At 57.9% G+C, this 24393-nt stretch overlaps 1 protein-coding gene across 1 annotated transcript; it reads left to right on the top strand.

Annotated features, from left to right (window-relative positions):
* Window positions 1-11: 11 nt before the first annotated feature.
* Window positions 12-24098, top strand: SIPA1 (signal-induced proliferation-associated 1). The gene is made up of 17 exons (XM_067543914.1): window positions 12-165; window positions 5506-5554; window positions 8995-10376; window positions 10720-10841; window positions 11060-11248; window positions 11885-12059; window positions 15592-15695; window positions 15994-16151; window positions 16704-17286; window positions 17468-17742; window positions 18266-18499; window positions 19058-19148; window positions 19470-19635; window positions 20216-20314; window positions 20626-20704; window positions 21193-21274; window positions 21567-24098. The coding sequence occupies exons 3-17, from the start codon at window positions 9431-9433 to the stop codon at window positions 21711-21713; spliced, it is 3450 nt and encodes a 1149-aa protein (XP_067400015.1). The 5' UTR covers window positions 12-165; window positions 5506-5554; window positions 8995-9430; the 3' UTR covers window positions 21714-24098.
* The last annotated feature ends 295 nt before the right edge of the window (window positions 24099-24393 follow it).

Genomic DNA, 24393 nt, shown 5'->3' with positions numbered 1-24393 from the left:
TCTGTGTCCTTCCTTCCCCTCCACCCCGCGGGTCTGTCCGTCCTCGCTGCTCCGTGCGCGGCGGCGGCGCTAGGACAGCGCGGGGCGGGGGGGTCCTGTCAGCTGGGAGGGGAGGGAGCGGCCGGTGCAGAGGCTGGGGGGAGACGCGGGACGCTGGACCCGGAGGTAGGAGCCCCCGCCCCGATCCCTGACCCCAGCGCCGCCCGCCCCACACGCTGCCCTCTCTCCACCCGCCCCCGCACCCCCACCCAGTGCCGCCCCCGCTCCCCCACCCCCACCCTCCTCCCCTCACACAGCGCCCCCACCCGCCCCCCCACAGTGCCACCCTCACCCCCATTCCCCGCTCCCCCACCTAGCACCCCTCACTTCCCCACTCCCCTCACCTCATACACTGCCCCCTTCCCGGCACCCAGCACCCCACCCCCTGCTCCCCCACCCCCTAACCCCACACAGCACCCCCACCCATTCCCTTCCCAGCACCTCATCCCCTGCTCCCCCACCTAGCACCCCCATCCCCCTTGCAGCACCCCCACCCAGCACCTCTCACCTCATACAGTGCCCCCACTATCCCATCCATCCCGTTCCCGGCACCCAGCACCTCTGCTCCCACCCATCCCAGCACCCCCACCCAGTGCCACTCCCGCTCCCCCATCCATCTATCCGTCCCTTCCCCCATACAGCACCCCCTGCTCCACCACCCCTACCTATCCCCGCACCCTACCTAGCACCTCACACAGCACCCACACCCCTCTCCTGCCCAGCACCCAGCAGCCCACTCCCCCTTCACCCCACCCAACCCCTTCCCAGCATCCTGCACCCCCTGCTCCCCCACCCATCCATCTCCCCTATAGCCCCGCCCAATGCAGTGTCCCCTCTGTAGATGTCCTTCCCAGCATCCAGCACCCCTAACGTGCTGTCCCTGGAAGGGGCACCAGGTTTCCACTCTGTGGGTGAAGGGCAGACCCCCAGCAGATTGGGGTGGGGGTCATGTTGGTGCTTCTGAGTAGGGGGGATTTGCTTCCATAGGGGTGATGGAAGGATTTACAGGGGGCTGCCCCCCATTTATCCTGGATTTGCTTCTACTGAGGGGAAGGGGTGCCTGGCTGGGCATTGTCTGAGGCTATTTATGAAAAAATGGGATAAGTGGGGGTGGGGGGAGCCTTGGGGTGAGGGGGTGGAGCTTGGCAGGCTGAAAAGGGGAAGTGGGGCTCACTCCTCATCTTTTAAACATTCTTTTATTAGTATTTTAAAACTTCCCCAATGCCCACACCACACAGCCCCCCAGCACTATGCCGCCCCTCCCCCAACACCCACACAACACAACTTCCATCCCCCATCACAACAGAGCCCCGTTCGCCCAATGCCCGCACAACACAGCCCCCCAAAACAATAATCTCCCCCTCCAAATGCAATGCAGCCGCCTTCTCCACACACAGCGCCCGCACAACACAACCCCTCTAGCACCATGCTTAGCACACACAGCACCCCTGCTGCAGCAGCACAGCACCCTGTGCGCAATCCACAACACAACCCCTCTCATGCTGTGCAGCACCCCTCTCCCAAAGCACACTACACAACAGAACACTCCTCGCCCTGCCACAGCCACTCAGGAACTGCAATCGACGGGCAATTCCGATATTTTGGATTTCGTTTTTCTTTCCAAATCACAACCAAAAAGTCAGAATCTTGGGCAAACCGAGCGTATGGAAACACGGCAATTCGGTGCCTCGGCCCCGTTTTGGTTTGATTCAAAAGTGATGCCATTTTGACTTTCTCATTTTGGTCCATTTCGACTTGTCCAGTGTATTGAAATAGTAAATCGGATCCGTTCTAGAGAAGATGAGCTATTTATAAATATAACAATATTGGAATTAAGGTTGTAAGACAATGTATGTCTCCAATATTGCATATCACCATGAATATATTACAATATTAAATATCTACATCTATTTTAATATGATAAATACCCAAGCACTTTAATATTTTGATATTTATAGTTAGTAGATTTAGTATTTTCATAAAACATAAAAGTCCAAAAAAATTAATCAAAATAATAAAAGTTGAAACCGATCATTTTTCCTTCATTGAAGAAGGCAGTCAAAACAATTCATTTTTTTCCCATGTAAAATTGTGTCAGAATTGGCAAGTTCCCGTGAAATATTTCACATTCAAAGACATGGATATTATCAGCGGAGAGATCGCACCAAAAAATTCCAAGCACAACACATAACACAATACACACAACACAACACAACCCCCTTACTCAGTGTCTGGTGCAACCTGATATACACAACATAACAGCACAACACAACCTCATTGCCCACTGCCTACTGTGACCTGATACACAACACAACACAACACAACCCCACTTGCACACCACACAATGGACACCTCCTTTCACCACAGCACATCCACAAAATGCAGCATAGTTTAGGCGCAGCCCAGTCCTGCCTAGCCCACACCCCATGCACCCCAGTGTCTCAACACAGCACACCTGGCCTGTGGCATGGCGCCCCGGCTCACTGTACAGCACCACAACCCAGCATCCCTACTTCCCCATCCCCCCACGCACACACATTGTCCCGCACCACTCTTGGATGACCCACACTCACATAGCCCCATCCAGCCTACTCCCTGTGGGGCATGGGGCAGGGGCACCCCCTGCAGCCTGGATGGGCATTGGCAGAGCAGAGCAGGGCTGGGGCTGGATACCCTGCGGGAGGGGCTTTTAACAGGGGGGCCCCGATGTCTCCCCCTGCCAATTCGAATCGCCCAGATCAGGAGATGGGGGGCTGATGGGTTAACTATAGGGAAGAGTAGGAAGCTGGGTCAGCTGTGGGGTGGGGGAAGGTGGCCGCAGGGGAGCAAATGGCATCTTGGTGATGTTCTCTCTGGAGGGGTCCTTCAGGAACACAGGGAGGCGACAGATGGGCCTCTGCTGGGAGGGGCAGGGCATAGCTATGGGGGCAGCAGTGGGGGGCAGGGGAGAAGGCTGAGGTAAGTATGGTGCTGGTGGGGGAGTGGAGGGCCCCAGGGGAGGGGAGCTTATAAAAGCATTAAACTGATGCGGTTGCTCAGAGGAGTAACTTGGTGGTAAATTTATAATCCAAATAATTAATGATAATAGGTAGGAGGAGTCCAGTGGTTAGAGCAGGGGGAGCCGGGAGCCGACACTCCTGGGTTCTACCCAGCTCTAGGAGGGGAGTAGGGTCCAGTGGTTAGAGCAGGGGGAGCTGGGAGCCAGGAGTCCTGGGTTCTACCCCAGCTCTGGGTTGGGCCTGGAGTGCAATGGTAGGTGAGGGGGAGCTGAGGGGAAGAAGGGAGACGTGGGGCCTAGGCACTGATGAGCTGGACAGTGAAGGGGGTGGGGAAGATTTGGGGGGGCGTCTCTAAAGGGGCTTCCTTGTCCTGGGGTTCCAAGGCTGATCGAATTCCACCCCCTCTAGCTGGAACATGGGACACATGCTGGCTGCAGGGGGGGGAGTGAAGGCCAAGGAGCGGGCCACTTGGGGCAGGCAGAGTTTCCCGATGCTGCAGCCATGCTGGAGCCCCTGGGCATTGGAGCTAGGGGTACTGGAGCGTGGGAGCACCCCCAGCAAATACCCAGCGTCCTTCACACACGGGTTACAGTGCTGCTCAATGGCTGCCAACGCCTCTGCCACCCCTGACCCTCCTTGCGTCCCTGAAAGGCCCCTTTGAAGGAAGCAGCCTCGGGGTGACGCAGCCCAAATGGCATCCTCCTCCACCACCCCGCCGGGGGGGGAGGGGGGGACCCATTCATGGCCAGGCGAGGGCGGCTGCTTGCCTAAGCTAACTTGGGACTGGCAGAGGGTGGGGGGGACCAACGGCAGAGTCACTGGGGCAGCGCTGGGTGCTGGCCCAGCACATCCTGGCTCCAGTCATGGGGATCCCCCCAACATACATAGATCTCTGCCAGCGTCCCTCAATCCTGATCACAGCCTCCTGCCATCCTACCCCTGGGCAGCTCTGCCGGCGTCCCTCAGTCTTGACCCGCAGTCTCCCTTTATCGCCCTGTGGGCGTGAGGCACCGATTTGTGGTTTCCACTCTGGAACGGCAAGAAAAAGAGCAAAAGAGCCGTTGGTTGGGCTCTGTGCCGGGTGGGGTGAAGCAGGGAACCCAGGGCTGGGTTTCAGAGGCAGTGGAAGAGCTGGGGGTCCCAGGGTCCCGGATAGCGGGGTGTGGGCTGGGCCGAGGTGTGGGGGAGCCCAGGGCTGGGATAGCAGGGGGCTGTGGGTCAGGATTGAGGGGCACCAGCAGAGCAGGCGGGGACGGGGGCGGCGTTGTTAGGCCCAGCTGCCTGGCCAGGAAGTTGCACACCGGTTTGGGGGTGGGCTGTCGGCAGGTCAGGCTCGGGCCCTGGCTCTTTCCTGAGGATGTTGGGGGGGTGAGGAGGGGATGTGGCTTGGGCTCCTGGTTGCGCCATCACTTCCCGCACAGCAGGAAGCGAGTCAGAGCGTCCGCGCCGCCCAGCCGCCTGCACCCCAAGGTACCGACCCCTGGGTACTGAGCCCTTTGCCTGGCTTGGAGGGCGCTCCCTTGCACTGGAGAATCATGGGGGCGCGGGGGCGCCAGGGGGCTGATGTGGGTGGCTCCGTGGCCAAGGGGGGTTGTAGAGATGCAGATTGTCAGGGAGTCCCTTGCCCTGGAGCGATGGAGCAGGTCTGGGGGGCAGGTGAGGGGGGCCAGCTGAGGCTCATGGGGGGCTGGAGCCCAACCGGTGGGAGGAAACAACCAAGGGCAGCATGGGGGGGTGCGTATCCAACCATTCTTTCTTTGTGTGGGGGGCTCCCCTAGGGAGGGGATGTTTCCCCAGGGCAAAATAAATGCGATGGGCAGCTCAGGCAGCGGGTCCCAGCAGGGCCCTGGTTGCATTCCTCTGTCCATGACCATGTGGCTGTGTCCATGTGTCTGTCCTGTCCTCCCCCCCATCTCCTTAATTTAGCTGGCTGAATTTTTCTACTTCCTGCCAGCATAGCTTCCTGAGACCTGAAATCACACCCTGAAATGGAGCCCCCTCAACCTTTCTGCCTGACCGTGGGACCTCCAGACCCTGTCAAGCTCCCCTCACCCCACATCCAAAACAGCTTCCACTTTTCCCTGGGGGGAGGGTGGGTGATGGGAGTATCTCCCAGCTGCACAGATTGACATCCAGCCCCAGGCCCACCACTGCCCCCCCACTCCCCAGATAGAGGGAATGAACCCCGGTGTCCTGGAAAGGGTCCCAGCTCCATTGCTTCCTGAGTCCCCCTCTGCTGATACAACAGAATGCAGGATTCTCCAGCACTTCCTGTCCTAAATCCTTGGGAAGTGTCAATGTGCAGCTGTTAAATGAGCCCCCCAGACACAGCTGCCTCTCAGCTCTGGGTGAGGGAGCCCTGTATAAACAGCCCCCATGCCCCACCCCAGAGGCGGCTGCATCTCAGCACGGGGTAAGGGATTCCCTTTACCCCAGGAAATACTGATTTCGTGCTGTCTTTCTCCAGGTCCCTGTGACACTCCCAGGCTTAGACGTCCCTCCCCCCCAGGAGCTGGGTGAGTTGCTCTTTCCCATCTGTGGGGAGGCGGGTGGAGACGGCCCACCTGTGTGTGTGGGGCTGGAGGGCACTGTGCCATGGGGGTTAATACAGGAGTTGGGTAGGGGGTCTGGTTCATTGCTGTCACCAGCCCCACACTTGGTCCCTAATAGACACCAAGCAACCCCTCTTTTGCTCCCTCTGCCATTCAGCTCCTATTAACACTTTTTCTGCCTTCCCGCCGCCCCCAAGTCTCAGGAAATCCAGCCCCAGGAAAAAACCATCAGTTTGTCCCAAGTGCAACCCCCAAGCTGGCGGGGAGGGTAAATGCAGGATCTGTCGCCAGGCATGTGTGTCCGGGGGTGGGGTGGGGCTCGATCGTCGCCCCAGCACAATGAGGGGGCACGATGGAACCGCTGGGTGAGGGGAGGAGGGGCTGCAACAGGCAGGTACTTCGTTAATGCTCCAGTAAGTAACTAGGTTAACGAGCCCATCTGCACCAGAGACTGGGACACAGGGCCTTTCCCCTCTAGGGGGCACTGGCTCTGATCCAGCCCCAGGTGGGGGACAGGCTGGATCAGGGTGCAGGGCAGGCCATGGGTTATGTGGCCTTTCCCCTCTAGGGGGCACCAGATCCGATCCAACTCCAGGTCCATAGTGAAAGTCATTCCCATCTGTGCCACAAGTTTGCTGGGTCTCAGGCCAGTTGTCCCTAGTAGGACAGGGCACCTCCCTTTCCTCTCTAACCCCATGGCGGGGGGGGGAGGGGTACATGGTGCTGAGCAATGAGTTTGAAAGGAAGGCACATGGGGGAGGGGGGTTGTGTGTGAAGAGGAAGAGGGCATGGGAGAAGGGGTTGTGGGAGGGAGGAGATAGTGGGGGTGGGCCTCTCCCTGCTGTCTCCCCTGAACTGGGGCTGCACAAGGGTGGGTTGGGGGCTGGGGCCTCTGATCCAACAGCTCCCCCCACCATGAGCATCACGGCAGAAACCCATTTCCCCCATGCATCCGCACCTCACAGATGTGTCTCTAGTGTGCTGGGGGGAGGGAGGTAAATTCAGTGGCTCATCTGACGCATACGCAGCCAACTGTAAATAGGGAAGTGGGGGCCACCCACCCCCCCACCCCCGCTGAGAATGGCAGATGGCTTCAGTTCCATAGAATCATAGAGTCACAGAAGGGACCTCAGGAGGTCATTGAGTCCAACCCCCTGCTCAAAGCAGGACCAACCCCAACTAAACCATCCCAGCCAGGGCTTTGTCAAGCTGGGCCTTAAAAACCTCTAAGGATGGAGATTCCACCACCTCCCCAGGTAACCCATTCCAGGTCTTCACCACCCTTCCAGTGAAAACGTTTTTCCTAATATCCAACCTAGACCTCCAATACAAATCAGGCCATCAGTGAAATGAGCTTGATGGGTCTTAGCCTTGGCATTGTCTGGGCTGCAGGTCGGGATTAAGGGACATCAACAGAGCTGGTGTTGGGGGGAGACTGGGATAGCAGAGGGTTGTGGATCAGGATTGAGGCACATCAACAGAGCTGTGGCAGAAGCTGATCTGCTGCCCCTTTCCTCGTCTCTCTCTCTGCTGTTTCTGCTGCTCCCTGAACCCCTCCCCACGCCAGAATGTCACTGGGGAAGCAGCCAGCTCCCCCCTTCCCCCGATCCCAGGATCCTAGGGAATCAGGGACCGTGGAGGGGCTGGGAACGGGGAGCCGGGACAGGAATTGTTATCCAGGAGTTTGGAACTCCAGTAGTTGCAGGGAGTCATTGTGAGAGGGGCAGGTTTGGGGGAGTCAGTCCCAGGTTGGGGGGGTCACAACTAGCTTGGAGGTGAGTTCAGACGTGAGGCACAGGGTGACTGTTTGTCCCTAAGACCTTTCACTCTGCCCCCACTATCTCTGGGGGCCTGACCCCCTCCCCCACAGATTCCACTCTCTGCTGGGCTCAGCAACAGGCAGTGAAAGCAGAAGTGTGCCTGGGGCACTGGCTAGGTGCAGGGAGTGGGGGCTGGTGCAGGGGGCAGGTGTGTGTAGGGGGATATCCCTTCAGTTGGGGTCAGGGCAGCAGCTCTGTTTCTGCCCTTGGTGGACATCACTTCCAAGCTGAGAGCCTCAGTCCCTTGTGCCTGGTGTCCCTCCCCCGCAACCCCCTCCCCCCACCCCCCAGGAGGAAGCTGCTACAAAAGCAGGTACTTGTGCAAGTTCCTGTTTTTGGCTCTCTCTGTTGGTGGCTGGGCAGAGCCCCGTATCCCAAGCCCCATGTGAAGGCCCTGTAGGCCCTGTCTCCCCCCCTCTTCCCCAAGCCAGCCAGTCCCCAGTCCTGGGCCCGGATTGGGGCCAGCATTCTCTGTTCTTGGGGCCTGTGTTGGATGAGGGAGGGGCATTTCTAGCTGCTTTGCCCCAGCCATCTTGTGTCACAGACTGTGCCTGTGTCTGATAATTGCTGGTTCCTGATCCCCCCTGCTCTCCTTTCAGTGCCGAGACATGCCCCCCCCCCTCCCTCCCCAGCCACAGCCGCCCCGTCTGAGCCAGGGCAGGAAGCTGCGGCTAGAGGGGAGCATATAGGACCATTTCTTGCAGCCCTGACCACAGATCTGTGTCCTGTCTGCAGCTGCTGCTAGTGCAGTACTGCACTCTCCCACCCCCCCGCACCGATCACGTCAGCATCCCAGAATGCACGTGCCCCTCACAACAGTCATGTCAGCGTCCCAGAATGCACCTGCCCCCTAACAGTCACATCAGCCTCCCAGAATGCACCTGGCCTCTCCTCTCCAGACTGCACTTGGTATGCAGAAATAGCCGTTTCTCCCTCTCCCCCCCAACACGCTGTGATAGGGCAAAACCCCCCAACATCAGAGCTCCATGAGGCCCAGTCTACTGTTGGGGGCATCACTGGGGGTCAGAGGGGAGATGACATACAAGGGGATTCCCACTGAGGGAGGATGACGGATCCATGTCCTGCAGTACCCCAATATCAGAGAGAAAAAGGGACCCAGATACCATTGAACTTGCTCAGGAAAGTGCCTGGGTATTAAACAGGAAAGTACAGGGGTTTCAGAGCGGAAATGTACTCTGGGTACTAGGTAGATCAATGACCCAGAAAAGCACCCCAGTATTAGAAGGAAAGTACTCAGGCATCAGAGAGGGAATGGCTCCGTATTTGACAGATAAAATTACTGTAGAAATACCCTCTCCTCGAGGTGAACCCTCCCCGTCGTCTCCCTGGTAAGCAGCCCAGGTTGGCACCTGGCATGTTTCAGGGCTGCCCCCATCGCACCAGGGAAGGGTGTCCAACCATTCACCAGATCATGGCAGAAATTCCCCTGATGTTTTGGAGGTAGCTGGGGGGATGGAACCCAGCACAAGCTGCCTCAGTGCTGCGGGGAGGGAGTCCAGCATTGCAGCCTGGGCTTCTCCCCTTCTCCTCCCAGCTCAGACCTCCGCACGACTCCTTTTGCAGGAAGGTGGCCCCCAGCCCCATGCCAGGACCTGGGATTGAGCAGCCTGCTTCGCCAGGGGCCGAAAGCTGAGTGCCCTGCCCAGCATCAGTGCCTCCCCACACCCAGGCTGCACCAAGACCCCCCATTGCCTCCCAGCATGATGCGCCCGCCGGCCACGCCCCATGGCTGGATTTGACGCCTTCCAGCGCAGCATCCTCTCCCCACAAGCAGAGCCTGGACCCTCTCATCCAATGACACGGCGGGTCCCGCCCACTGACAGCCAGAGGCCATAAAGGCAAAAGCTGATTGACTGATTGAAGGGACAGAGCATATTATTGTCTTCCCAACCAACTGGGATTGCTGCTTCCTTGACTCTTCGATGTGACTGGCAGCCACGCCTCTGTCATCCAGGCCGTCTCATTCCCGTTTTCCGGGGAGGGGCCGGTGGGGGAGGCCATGCAGTCAGATGACCTCTTCGTCCGCAAGATCCGGCGCCACTCGGCCCGGCCCCCACTGGCCTCCATCTCCTTCGAGGCCAAAGGGCTCCCTGCCCCCCTCTTGCGGCCCCCCCGGAGTGAAGGGACCCAGGGGCTCCTCAGGGGGCATAGCACCCCCCCTGGTCTGGCCCTGAGGCCCACCAGCCACATCATGCACCGCAGCAACAGCGATGTGACCCTTGGGGAGGGGGTGCCTGGGGATGGGGCGCCCACCCTGTCATCACCGGTGGGGGGTGGGGAGAGTGGGCTGCACAGGGACTATGGCAGCCTGAGCTCTATCGAGAGAGGCCCGGGGCCTCCTCGCGCCCGTGCCCATAGCCACGAGGAGCCACGGTCGGGTAGCCCAGCCGCCCGGCGCTTCAAGGACCCCCTGGTGCTGCTGGGGCTTGCGGGAGATGAAGTGTGGGAAGGGGAAGGCCAGGGGGCTGGAGCCACCATGCCAGAGCTGGACAGGGGAGAAGAGCTCCCCAAGTTCCCCCCCCAGGTCTGGGTGCGCCAGCTGGCCCACTATGATGTGCAAAGCATCCTCTTTGATCTAGGTGAGGCAGCCTGGTGCCAGGGCAGCGCCGGGCGCCGAGTGCGTAACATCACCACGGGAGCCTCAGCTGCCTCGGCCGGGCCTACCCCCACGCCTGTCCCTGAAGAGTCCGATCCCGGTGATGGCAAGGACGGGCCCCTGGTGCTCAGTTGCCCCTACTTCCGCAACGAGACGGGGGGCGAAGAGGGGGGGGGCCTGGGCCGACGCCAGGCAGCAGGAGGGGGCGCTGGGCAGTTGCCCAATGCCGCCGTGTCGGTGCTGGAGGAGCCACGGGAGAGTTACCCCCCCAGGGGCAGCCGGGCCACCCACTGCATTGAGTATGCCGACCTGGGCGCCAGCTACTACCGCAAATACTTCTACGGCAAGGGTGAGCCATGACAGGAGGGTAGGACACCGGGGGCAGAGCGCATGGGGGTACAGGGTGTGTGGAGGAAGGAGCAAGGTGCACAAGACATAGGGGCATGGGGCTGGAGGGAGCACAGATGGGGGCAAAGGGCCAGCTGCTATGAATGCTCCTATGCTGGGTGAGTTGGCAGCTGGATGGTCCCGCGGGCCAAAAGCTATGGGGGAAAGGGGATGGCACTCAGTGATGGAGGAGGTGAAAGTGGGGGGTCAGTGGGGCTGGCACTCAGGGGGGTCAGGGAATGTGTGGGGAGGGTTGAGGGCAGTCCTGGCGTTGCCCATCTCTAATGCCCAACCCCTTGGCACAGAGCACCAGAACTTCTTTGGGGTGGACGAGCGCCTGGGCGCGGTGGCTGTGTCGCTGCGGCGCGAGGAGAAGGAGGGCGCTGGCCTGCAGTACAACTACCGCCTCATCCTGCGCACCAGCGAGGTGGGCACCACCGGGGGGGGGGTACTCACAGCACGGGGGACATTGGGGGGGGAGCTTGCAGCACAGGGGCAGGCCAGAGGGAGCAGGACATTGTGGGGAAGGCACTGCCCCGGGGCAGGGGGCATTGTGGGGGGGAGACCTTGCCAGGGGGCACTGCAGGGGTATAAGAATTCCCTGACCTCCCCACCCTCTCTCCCCATGGCCTCTCCTCCCCACAGCTGCGCACCCTGCGTGGTTCGGTGCTGGAGGAGGCGCTGCCCCCCACTGCCCGCCCCCCCACTGCCCGTAGGCTGTCCCCCAAGAACCTGCTGGAACACGTGCTGCCCGAACTGAACCTGCAGGGGCTGCGCCTGGCATCCAACTCACCCAAGGTGCCGGAGACGCTGCTGAAGCTGGACGAGCAGGGGGTGAGTGTGTGCGTGAATGAGTGCCATGGGGCGGGGTGGGGGACGGGCCATGGGCATGCCCACTGGCCTACTATGGGGTACCATGGTGGGGTGGGAGGGAAATTGGGGGCAAGAGGAAGGTGCCGGGAAGCTACACTCTGGGGGCGGGGCAGTTCTGGAGGAGTTGGATCAAGATGGTTGGAGAATGGGGAGTCCTGAGGGGTGGTTTTGGGGAGTCCTGAGGGGTGGTTTTGGGGAGGTTGAATCAAGGCCTTCTCTCAGGGGCTGGGACTGTTTGAGGGGAGATTCAGGTGGGCTCAGGGGTACCACCAGGGATTGCTGTGTTAGGGGTCAGGTTTGGGGGGGTTGGATCAGTGATTCCATCAGGGACGCTGTGTTAGGGGTGAGATTGGGGAAGTTTGGAGGATTGAGTTGGGGTCCCATTGGGGGTTGCTGTGTTGGAGGGTTGGGCTGGGATATTTTGGGGGGTTGGGTTAGGGTCCCATTGGGGATGCTGTGTTGGGGGGTTGGGCTGGGATATTTTGGGGGGTTGAGTTAGGGTCCGATTGGGGATGCTGTGTTGGGGGGTTTAATCGGAGCAGTTTGCGGGGATTGTATCAGCTGATGCCATGTTCCCCTAACCATGCCCCTCCCCAGGTGAGTTTCCAGCGCAAGGTGGGAATACTGTACTGCCGAGCAGGGCAGGGCTCTGAGGAGGAGATGTACAACAATGAGGGGGCCGGCCCCCCCTTTCAGGAGTTCCTGGAGCTGCTGGGCCAGCACGTCCAGCTGCGTGGCTTCACCAAATACCGTGCCCAGCTTGACACCAAGAGTGAGTGGCGAGGATGGGGTACTGGGGGTGGTAACTGTAAGCATACATCTAGGGCCAACGAAGGCTGGCCATGCTTGCAGCATGGGGGACTGTCCCAGGAAGCAGTGACTCTGAAAAGGATGAGGGCGGGGGAGACAACCACTGTACAGGATCTCCAGTGCGACGCTACAGCCAAAGGGCTAATATGATGCTTGGATGGATAATCAGGGGAATCTTGAGTAGGAGTGGGGGGTTCTGTTTCCCCTGTATCTGGCACCAGTGCACCCGCTGCTGGAGTATTTGGCCAATGCTGGGGCCCACAATTCAAGAAGGATGTGGATAATTTGGAGAGGAGCCAGAGAAGAGCCCCAACAATGACTGAGGGGTTAGAAAACCTGTCTTACAGTGAGAGAGTCCAGGAGCGCAATCTCTTCAGCTTATCAGCGAGCAGGGGAACAAGTGACTTGGTCTTTCTCTTCTTCTTCGTATGGAGAGCAACAACTATCGTTTTACATTCAGATAGTTAAGCAAGATAATTGCATCTAGAGTAGCAGAGTGTATTGCTGTGATGCCTCCTTTGGATTTATGAATCAGGCATTGAGTTGTTATATGCTCCATGGTCTTTTCTAGGTGAGCACAGTCACACACCAGAGAGTCTTTAATTTTCCATTTGTGCAGCAAGTATCCACATCTGCCATGGTTTGTGTGGATGAGGTTTAGAGTTGCTTTATGGGAGATCAAAGCCAGGGAACTTCTGCTTCAGGCCTTTTACGAGGTGTTTATTTGTGGTTTCTTTTCTCGTAAACTCCATTTGGCTTTCCAAGCTTCAAGGATGAAGTTGCATTGTTGAAGATTAAACGTGTGGGTCCAAAAGGGCTTATATGACTACAAAAGGTGGTGGGGGATGTTGTTACGGTCCTGGTGGATGGGAAGATGTTCATTTTCCACGGTCCTCTGGAATTCCCAAAGGCTTGGGCAGGGCTTCCCCTCCCCCAGTCTGTGTGCCTGCAGGGTTCTCTCCTGCCAGCGTTCTGCTCCTTCTCCTAAATCTCCTGGCACTTGACAGCATCTGGCCTGCTCACACACTCCACAACTCCAGCCACCCCCTTTCTCTGGAGGGGACGCTTTTAACAAGTCCTAGGCGGGGCCATGATTGGCTCCAGGTGTGTTAATTAACCTGGAGTAACCCCTGCTCAGCTACCAGGGGAAAAGGGACTTGTTGAGCCTGGGGCTGATGTATTGGTCTTCTAGCACTCTCCAGTAGCCATCTAAGTCTGACCCTGTCACATCAGCCACTGGAGTCCCCTGACACCTAGTTGAGGAAGAAATTCCAAGAGGGTACCATCTCCACCAGCCACCTTCCCTTTCTTCATTGCAGCTAAACCCTCTTTTACTTCATCTGTACTGATGGCGATGGGGTCTTGGGGAGGGACTGAAGTCATTGTTCAACATAGTTGACGCTGGATCTCTCGCTTGGTGTTTTTGTCAAGTGGTCCTTTTGTGCTGTCCACTAATTTGGAGGCTATGGAGTTGGGCTGGACTTTTGAGGTCCAGTGTTCCGTTGGATTAGTGGCTCCAAGATGTCATAGTAAGGCCCAGCCATGGTGCCTAGAGTGTGTGAAGTTCAGACCTTCAACACACTCAATCCACCACTGGTGTTTTGGCTGAGTCTAGAGACTCTAACAGGGCCTTCGCAACCTGTGGGCTGCCCGACTGGTTGTATCGCCAGTGCAAGTCCTGGGTCTCTTTTGTCCTGCAGGGAGTGTATTCTTCCTGGAAGCCTCAGGCGTCACTCTTCTTGGCAACGGCAGTGAGGCCAACAAACTGGTGATAACGTTCTGGTGTCATGGGGATTTGGATCCCCACTTTTTCAATGGCTTCCCTACAGCAGTCCCAGTCGGCTTTGGCCAGGTTCCATTGTGGGAGTCGTTTCGATAAAATCACGGGGATTTCGATGCCAACATGGGTGACGATGGGCCTGTGTTGGCTGTCAGGGAAGTTGGGAAGTATTTTGCAGGATGCATGAAGTGTACTCCCACTTTGATCTTTGGAAACAACAGTGAGGTCCAGGTTGTAACCAGGTTGCCCGTGAACAGAGTGGAAAGTTTCTCACAGTTTAGGATTGAAGACCAATTGCAGAACTTCCATGGACATCCAGTCTGTGAGGTCTTCTCCATCAGCCTCATTTACTTCATAGCCCCTCAGCGTGTGGTAGCTGTTAAAGTCACCAATGTATAGGGCCAGGATTGGTGCACTTGGGAGCGCTGGCTTTGGCCATTTTGAATGACTTTATATAGGTTGGTAATGTGCAGCTCCCTTATCCTTATGGTGGTGGTGTAGTGGCTTCTTCTTCAGTTGGGGGGAAGATGTCAAAATCTGTGATGTTGTTCTTCACGTATATGGCCAGGCCATATTTCGAATGGTAGAGGATAGTCATGAGGTTGTAACCATGAATACGGTAGCAGCTAGCCTGTTGGTCATTGGAGACGTGGGTTTCTTGGAGCATAAGGATGTCAATGTTATGCATCTTCATCACGTTTGCAAGATACTCACACTTCACCCGGGAAAGTCCCTCAGTGTTAAGTTGGAGAATCCTTGTTCCAGAACCTATCTGGCATGTCACTTGGCCCTGAAGAAGGCCATTGTGGTAGCTTGAGTTGTTGCTCTGAAGACTAGGAGATCATTGACTGATGTTTGGTCACCAGGTTGATGTATTAGTCAGGATTGCTCACTTAAAAGAGTGGGCCATGTGAAGGCTGCCGTCTTCCACCGACTTGGTCACCATCCATAAGCATCTACCTGGGGAATAGAATTGAGGTAACAGAGGGCTCTTCAGTCTAGTTTGACAAAAGTTGAACACGACCCAGTGTCTGGCAGTTGAAGCCAGACCCATTCAGACTGGAGATAAGGCACAGTTAGCAATGAGAGTCATTAACAGCTGTTACAGCTTCCCAAGGGCTGTGGTGGATTCTCCACCCATGGACATTTTCCAGTCTTGATGGCTGTTTTTCCAACCAATCTGCTCTAGTTCAACCAGGAATGGTTTTGGGGCAGTCCTGTGGCCGGTGTTACGCTGGAGATCACACTAAAATAGCACAATTGTCCCTTCTGGCTTTAAACTCTATGGAAGGGAGGGTGAGACCCAGGAAAGGGAAGAATCTGGAGGGAGGAGCAAGGAAATAATGTGTGGGCACCATGCAAGGCAAAACCCCAGGGGAAGGGGACCGGAGTGGGGTTGGGCTATTGGGGAGGGGCCAGGAGGGTTGAGGGCTGTAAAGAGGTTGGACTGCATTTGGCAGCAGTAGACACACTGGGGAGCTTTCATAGCAGGCTGCACCCTGCCAGCCCCCAGCCCACCACATGGAGTAGGGAGCCCAGTCTTACAGAGTCCCTCCCCTACTCCTGGCAGCAGGGGCAGGGGGTGCTCTGATGGAGGGAACTGCATTCTCCACCCAACCCAGTCAAGAGCTTTCCCTGCTACCTGCTCTCCCTGCCTCAAAGAGCCCCACCGCTTCCCGTCCCACTGACATCTCCCATCCTGTGTCTCCCTCAGCTGACTCCACAGGCACCCACTCACTGTACACCACGTACCAGGATTATGAGATCATGTTCCACGTCTCCACCATGCTTCCCTACACGCCCAACAACAGCCAGCAGGTGAGGGGGGTCAGGGCACTGGGATGAGGGTGGCACAGGGGAGGAAGTACTGAGGTTCACTAGGGGGTCCAGAGGGAAGGATCCATGGGTTTCTGGGAAGGAGTAGTCCAGAGGGTTCAGGGAGAGAATCTGGGGGGCATCAGGGAGTGGCAGAGGGTCCAGGCGGCTCAGGAAAGGAGGGCAGAAGAGGGTGACTTGGAAACGGGGGGTTCCCATCCCGCTTTCAATCCCCCCACACACCCAGCTCAGATCGCACCCTGCCCCCCATCGCACACTAACGCCATCTCCCTGGTTGCAGTTGCTACGGAAGCGTCATATTGGCAACGACATCGTCACAATCATCTTCCAGGAGCCGGGCGCACAGCCCTTCACGCCCCGCACCATTCGCTCCCACTTCCAGCACGTCTTCATCATAGTGCGCGCACATGAGCCCTGCACCGAGCGCACCACCTACAGGTGAGGGGAGCGTGTGCACTGAGCACGCCAGCTCCAGGCGAGGGATCAGCACGCTGCCAACAGGGAACGGGGGAGCGGGCGCTGTGTGTGCCACCTATGGGAGATGGGGGAATATGAGCTGAGTGTGCTGCCTACAAGAGAATGAGGGAGTGGGGGCAGGGCCCCCACATGGGGGGGAAAAGGGTACACTTTACTGAGGCCCTGGGAGGCCTGGCCCAGGCTGCAACCCCCATTACCATGAGGAAAAAATGTTCATGGCTCATGAGATTGTGTGTATGGGTTGTGGGATTGGGGTATGTGCGTGGGAGGGGGCCGTGTTACAAGTTTGTACTGGGCCCTGAGCACGGGTAGCGTGCACTCTGCATGCCACCTACAGGGGAGAGGGGAAGCATGCGCTGAGTGCACCACCTACGGGGGGGGGGGGGGGGGGGTGCATGTGCCAAGGTCTTTCCCTCAGTACCTGCTCTCTTGTCATGCCATCATACCTGCTGCTGGCTGAGTCCATGTCTGCCCCCAGCTGCCCCATGCCCTGACTCCTATCTCTCCGCCCAGTGTGGCAGTGAGCCGCACCAAGGACATCCCACTCTTTGGGCCGCCCATCCCAGCCGGGCACCACTTCCCCCGGGCACCCGCCTTCCGGGACTTCCTGCTGGCCAAGGCCATCAACGCGGAGAATGCAGCTGAGCGGTCAGGCAAGTTCCATGCCATGGCTACCCGCACACGCCAGGAGTACCTGCGGGACCTGGCATGCAGCCATGCTACCACCACCAGCCTGGAGGCCTCCTCCTCCCGCCTGCCCTTGCTCTCCCTGGGTGCCAAGAAGAAGGAGCGGGCGAAGGGTGCCAAGGCCTGGGAGCTGCAGAGTGCCGGGGCCCTGGTGTGGAGTGTGCGGGCACGGGATGGAGACCAGGGTGCCCCCGAACTGCCCTGCCTGCTGGGCATCTCGGCCGAGTTCCTGGTACTCATTGAGGCCAAGGGGAAGCGAGTCATCTTCAACTGCTCCTGCCGTGACGTGTTGGCCTGGACCTACTCCGACTGCGGCCTGGACCTTTACTACGGCTCCGGGGACTACGTCTCCGTGCGGCTCCCCGACGGCCAAGGGGATGAAGTCAAGGACATTGTGCACCGGCTGCAGGTAGGGCCTGGGCCACTGGGAGGTGCGGGATGCTGTGGGGAACACAGGCTGCAGGGAAGCTCCCGGCTACTCCAGCCCCAGCCTCGCCCTGCAGGGGACGCTGTGGGGAGCGGGGCAGGAGTGCAGAGAGGGTGCTCTGCAGGGGCACAGCCAGCCCCCCCAATGCTCTCCCTCCCCCCAGCTGGTGACGCGGGGCTGCGAGACACGGGAGCTCACACTGCTGCGGAACGGGCTGGGCCAGCTGGGTTTCCAGGTGGACAGCGAGGGCTTCGTCACCGATGTTGAGCGCTTCACCTTTGCGGAGAAGGCCGGCCTGCAGCCCGGCGCTCGCCTGGTGCGTGTGTGCGAGCGGGCACTGCCCAGCCTCAGCCACGCCCAGACCACCGAGCTGCTGCGCACCGCCAAGAAAGTCACCATCACCATGGTGCCTCCTGACGAGAATGGCAAGCCCCGCAGGTGAGTACAACCCAGCTGGCAGCACTGCAAGGCAGCTATGGGGCACTGTGAGTGGCCTGAGTTCCCAGCAAGGGGTGCTGTGGGGCAGGAGCTCCCAGCAGGGTCTCTATGGGGCAGGAGTGCTCAGGGGTATGGGTTGGAGGTTCCCAATAGGAAGCACTAGGGGGAGGGGACTGGAACTCCCAGGAGGAGGTGCTATGGGGCAGAGGAGGGGAGCACCGATGGGGTGCTATGGGGCAGGATGCAGGAGCATTGGTTGCAAGAGCACCCACAGGGGGCATGGAGGGATGGGGTGCTACGGGACAGGGATCCTTGGAGAGCGGCACTGTGGGGGGACAGTGGGGGTAGGTGGCACTGGCAGGGAGCTCCATGGGGCAGGGTAGATGGTGCTGTGGGGTAGGGTGAGGGTTCAGTGGGTGGCAAGCACTGTGGGGCACAGAGGAGGGGGTGCTGTGGGGCAGAGTGGGGGACTCAGTAGGGTGGGGGGGCTCTGGGACCCTGCCCCACTGTGTCTCTCTGACAGGAGTTTCTCAGAGCTCTACGTGAAGTCCCTGCAGGAGAAGCGGCGCAGTGATTCCCCGGCAGGGGAGGCCCCCCGGCCAGCTGCGGGCCCGGGGCCCGAAGGGGAGCTGAGACCGGCCACCCTGCAGCTGCTGCGCTCGCTGTCCCTGCAGGACAGGCCCCCACACAGCCTGGCTGAGGAGCGCACCGAATTCCTGCGCAGTCACAGCGAGGGCACTGCCCCCCCCCCCCCACCGTGAGTGCCCCCCGCCTCCTGGGACCTCCACCTCTATCCTGCTCCCCAGCCACCCAACCCGCCGTGAGTGCCCCCTGCCTCCTGAAACCCCAACCTCCAGTGCACCCTCCAGTGCACCCTCCACCATGAGAGCCCTCCCCCCCCCGCCTCCTGGGACCCCCACCTCCACCCCGCCCCCCCAGCCACCCAAGCTGCCATGAGTGCTGCCCATCACCTGTGACCCCTGCCTCCATCCCACCCTCCACCAGCCCCCAACCTGCCGTGAGTGCCCTCTGCCTCCTGGGATCCCTGCCTCCAGCCCACTGTCTGGCCCCCCAACTTGCCCCCTAGTCTCCTCAGACCCTTGCCTCCACCCAACCTCCCACCAGCCTCCCAGTCTGCTGTGCATGCCCCCCTGGCCTCCTAGGACTCCTGACTCCCTCCCAGATCTAAATCCCACCCAACAGACTGGCTGACAATCCCCTCCTAGGCCCTCCACACCAGCTGTTACCCCCCTCTGCACTCTCCCCTTTTTCTCATTTGCGTTTACCACAGGCTAATGTTCCTCTGCCCCTGCAGGACCAAGAGCAGGGAGATCCCTATATTACCTGACCCCACACCCGACCTCATCCTGGCAGCCACGCCCAAGGAGCCCCCCGAACGGGACAGGGTGAGTGTGTGTGTCTCCTTGCTGACCCCTACAGGATGCAATCAGGCCCCACAGTTGTGTGTGTGCTGTAGCTGAAGGGTTTCACGTGCACTGATGTTCTTCACGTCCATGTTGCGTGGATGTGCACTGTTATTGCAGCTATTTATTTGTGAAATAAATCTATGAACCTGTTTAACTGCCCCTGTGCTCCGTATCACATCAGGTGAGGCTTCCCTGTATAAACAGCCCCCACGCCCCACCCCACAGGTGGCAGAAACTCCAGGAGACAGGCCCCTGGCATATAGAACCCCACTCATCAATCATTGTGTTGTCTTGTTTCAGGACCATCCAGGAGACCCCACATCACTGGAGCAGACTCCCCCCAGTCATGGGGTCATGGGTAGCCAATCCCCACCCCCTGGCGAGATGGCCCCGTCCACCTTGGACATGAGTGACACCGAGAAATTCCTACCCAGGACGCTTTCGTTGCGGAACTCTATCACCAAGAGTAAGACAAACACACACATGCATCCCTGGTCTGATCTTGTCCCGTTAGCAACAGGGGAGCTTTCCCTTCTCCAAGCACAGGATCCAGTTCTAAGTGCATACCCTTGGGTCCAGGATTTTTGTGCTAAGCAAAAGATTTTTCCAATTTAAAAAAAAAAAAAAAAGGCAGGGGGATGGAAAAGAAAAATGGAACTTAAGTATGGAGAAGGGGCCGCAAAGCCGGGAACATCACCAGTTTTCACACATCATGATTTGATTCCTATGTGTTTCCTTTGTTGAGAAACCAAGCCGTAAAAAAATCTAAAATCCTTGTGACCAAACGGGGCTTGCAGGGAAGGGGAATCGCAGGTTGATAGGTTTTCCCCAATTCTAATTAATACTGAAGACGGAGATTAACGAATAGCTATGATTGAGCTGTGCAGCTAGAACCCGCTGGAGGATAACAACCTTCTAATACTTGAGCTAAAGTAGGGGGGCCTGCACTGTGGGTCTCAAGAGCCTTGCTTTGGAAAGTTGCTGGGCTCCTGGCCCTCATTCATGCCATTCTGTCTCTTGCCACACCTGCCCCCTGCCCTCTACAGTTCTGTCTGAAGCCAGTGAGTCCCTGGAGGATGAGTGGGACTCCATCTCCAGCTTGGCCACCACCTGCAACAGCATCCTAGAGGCTCTCTCAAAGGAAGGTGAGCAACAGACTCCCAGGCTGCATCATGGGTGGGGCACCGAGCCTGCATATGCACAGAGCAGGGCTGGGGTCAGAGAGTTCCTGGTGGAGGACTTGACTGTGGTCAGTAGTAATTCCCTAGGCAAAGAACTTTGTTAATGTGGAATTATAGCTGGGAAATTCCCAGGCAAAGAACTTAGTTATTGTGGGGCTAAAGCTGGGAAATTCTTAGCCAAAGAACCTGGTTAAAGTTGCCTGGAGCTGGGAGTAGCAGCGAGCCCCCCATCTGTGGAGGAGTATCTCACTCTGTCTCCCCTTTTTCTGCACCAGGGCAGCACGTGCTGGAGAGCAGAGAGCCCCCAGGTGGGAGTGGCCAGAGGAACCCAGGCCAGCAACCCCCTGAGGATGAGTAAGGAGCTACATATAGGGGTGGGAGGAATGATGGGGGCGTTCTTCTCCCCCAACCCCCATTTCACTGTATCACCCCTTACATGTTCACTGATGATCTCACAGTCATAGCAGGAGAAAAGAGCAACAAACCATCTCTGTCTCAGATCACGTCCCAGCTTTGTTGGGTTTTCTTTACCAGGAAGCCACCAAGATTACCTAGTGGCTGAATAATGAACTGCAAGTGGCTCTGCCACATAACACTCCTCATAACACTCCTCCCATGGGTGGCTGACACATTCACTGGTTCTGCAGCCGTGGGAGACTCGCCGACAATCATGAGGAGGAGAGGATACCGAGGGGGATGAGCTGTGGGGAGATGAGGGATCTGTGCTCCCCCTGCCCAATCTGACTTCAGCTTGACTGCTGCACATCATCCTTCTATGAATCTATCCGTCCCTCCATCCCCACACCCCTCTGTCTCTCTCGCTCTTTCCTTCCCTCGCTCAGGGCCCATCAGTCCCGGTCGCTGTCGGAGAAGGTCTCTCACTTGGAGTTGATGCTGAAGAAGCTGCAGGAGGATTTGCAGCAGGTGTGCTGGGGGTGCACGAGGGACAGGGAAGGGGAGCAGGAGAGGTGTGCGGAGGGAATGGGGGTGAAGGGGAGGGAAAGCGGAAGGGGAGCGAAGGGAGGTGGAGGCTGCGGGGGGAGGGCGCAAGGCACTGCCAAGGAGTTAGGGGGCAAGTGTGGTGCAAGGGGTTAAGGGGAGGTGCCAGGGGAGGGGCAGCATGGGTGCAGGGGCTGTGGGGTGGAGGGTTGATGGTGGGTGAGTGGGAGTGAGGGGTCCTGCCCCTCCCCCCACGCTGACCTCCGTGTCCCCCCAGGAGCAGGCGGCCAAGGCAGCGCTACAGGCTGAGGTGCAGCGTTTGCGCCACAACAACCAGCAGCTGCAGCAGGAGCAGGAGAGCGCAGCTGCCCGGCTCAGCCAGGTCACCCGTCTGCTGTGCGGCCCCCCCGACCAACCCCTCTAGGGGCCCTGGCCCCTCCACCCTCCCCTACCTATCCCTCCTCGTCCCTGTCACACACACCCCGCCACCCTGTCTCCCCATGGCTCTGCTTCCACTCCTGCCCGCCCTTGTCCGCAAGGGTGCTGTAGTTACCCCTGGGGAGGGACCCCGATCTGAATTGTACTCTGGGGGTCCCACTTTCTGACTGGCCATGCACAGTGGATTCTGGCTACCAGCCACCCAAAACCATCTGGGGGAGGGAAGGGAGGCCCGCTTCCCCTGGGAACATGGTTTCTCATTTCTCAAGACTTTTACCACTGGGCAGCCCAGCACACTCACCAGCCCAAGGGCTACTGCCAGGAGCAGGCCCTGATATCAACATATGGGGCACCCCCTGTTCCAGCTGGCTCGGCTCACACACTGATCTCAACGCTTTGATGATTCTGACCATAACAGGTGGGGGGGGCATAGCTTGTCAACGGGGGCGGGCACCCAAAGGGCTGGCATTGCTGAGCGGGAGTGAGAAGGGGGGACTTTAATGGAGCAATTTGACCTCCACCCCCTCAGAACAAATCAGGGACCCTCAATTCGCAATGGCCCCCAAATCCTGCTGCATTGAGCCAGGCCAGGAAAACCTTGGCACGAAAAAGAGATGCTTCCATGCTCACATGCTCGCTCACATGCATGTGATTGCACACACATATGCACACGCTCACACGCACGTGATTGCATACACATATGCACACGCTCACACGCATGTGATTGCACACACTCGTGCGCACACACATGACTGCCCACACTCATGCACACACACATAACCGTGCACACTCATGCACACCCGCTCATGCATGTGCCACACATGCTCACCCAGAAGCACTCCTCACACCAGCTCAGCCGTGCTCCCCGGCTCATACATGCCCTCACACTGCCCCAGACCCGTGCAGACGTGCTCACACTCATACTCGGGCAGGCCGTGCTCACACTCATGCTCGTTCACAGTCACGTGAGCTCACATACATGCACATACTAACACTCAGTCCCCTAAGGGTTCAGAGCCCCAGTCCCACCCAGCACTGACCCGGGCAGCGCGGGAGCCCGTCCGCCTGATGAGGGCGCCGCCCCGCCCGCTAACTGTGAAGATACTGCAAGCTGTGAGTTAATGCCCCCTCCCCCAATCCATCTGACCGTCCCACATAGCAGCAAGGAGGTAAGGGGCATTGCTTCTGGTCCCCTGCCCCCCACAACAGTGCCCCCTCCCTCTGCACTAGACTTCTCCCCTCCAGCAGTGCCCCCTCCCTCTGCACAAGCCCAGCCCCCACTATCCCCTCCCCATGCTCCATCAGAGGCACAGCCTCCATACTGTACTGGGGGGAGGCGGGGTGATACAGGGGCCCAGCCCCCCAACTGGTGCTAGGGGAGTATTTCTGGCTATGGAGAGTGTCCCCTATAGGGGGGTCCCCTGTGACATGGGGGGTTGTCACATCTCCTTTTGAGTTGTAAATAGTTTAGTGACAAGCAAAACACAAAGTATTTGTTTCAGGTTGGTTTATTTGTTTGCTAGTTTTTTTACACTGAGAATGGTCCATCTTAGAGGAAGATAATCTGTGTCTGACGTGAATGTACAAACTGTAGCGTGTCTGTCCCCCCAGCCCCTCTGTGCAATAAAGAGTCGATATGCAGCTCCCAGGGTCCGACGCCATCCTTCCTACTGTGCTGGCTCAGGGGGCTGGGAATGGGACATGGGATCTTTTCCTTCTAGGCTGTGATCCAACCCCAGGCCAGGGGACTGGCTGCTTCAGGGCTGTTTGGCTCGGGGGCAAGGAGCGGGGGACACTTCCATAGAAACAAAGAAATGTGGGACTGAAAGGGACTGGAAGGGACCTCAAGAGGTCATCTAGTCCATTGCCCTGTGCTGAGGCAGGACCAGGTATACATAGACCATCCCTGAAAGCGGTTTGTCTAACTCTAACCTATTCTTACAACCTCCATAATAGGGATTCTGCAACCTTCTAACCAGTTCCAGAGCTGAACGATCCTTAGAGTTAGAAAGCTTTTCCCTAATATCCCAACCAAAATGTCCCTTGCTGCAAACGAAGTCGATTACTTCTTGTCTTATCTTTGGTGGATGCAAAGAACAATTGATCACCATCCTCTTCATAACAGCCCATAACATATTTGAAGACTGTTAGCAGATCCCCCTCAGTCTTCTTTTCTCAAGATGAAACAGGCCCAGTTTTTTTAAGCTTTCTTCAGAGGGCAGGTTTTCTAATCTAGATCATTTATCATTTTTGTTGCCCTGTTCTGGACTCTCACCAAGTTGTCCACATCTCTTCTAAAGTGTTGGATGCAGAGTGGGACACAGTACTCCAGCTGAGGCCTCACCAGTGTCAAGTAAAAGAGGACAATTATCTCCTGTGTCTTACTTACGACACTGGTCTTAATACACCCAAGAATATTAGCCTTTTTCACCACTGTATCACATTGTTAGCTCATGTTCAAGTTGTGATCCACTATGACCCCACTATATACACCCTCCTAATTTGACAGAGAACCACAGATAATTACTCGTTGAGGATGGGCTTCCAACCAGTTGTGCATCCACCTTATAGCAATTTAATCTAGACCACATTTCCCTAGTCTGCTTACGAGAATTTCATGTGGGACTGTGTCAAAAGCCTTACTAAAATGAAGATAGATCACATCT

This window comes from Emydura macquarii, unplaced genomic scaffold, assembly GCF_026122565.2.
Source record: "Emydura macquarii macquarii isolate MOO-44397 ecotype Brisbane River unplaced genomic scaffold, CSIRO-AGI_Emac_v2 contig_968, whole genome shotgun sequence".
Taxonomy (NCBI): Eukaryota; Metazoa; Chordata; order Testudines; family Chelidae; genus Emydura; species Emydura macquarii.
This window is presented reverse-complemented; position numbering and strand designations above follow the sequence as displayed.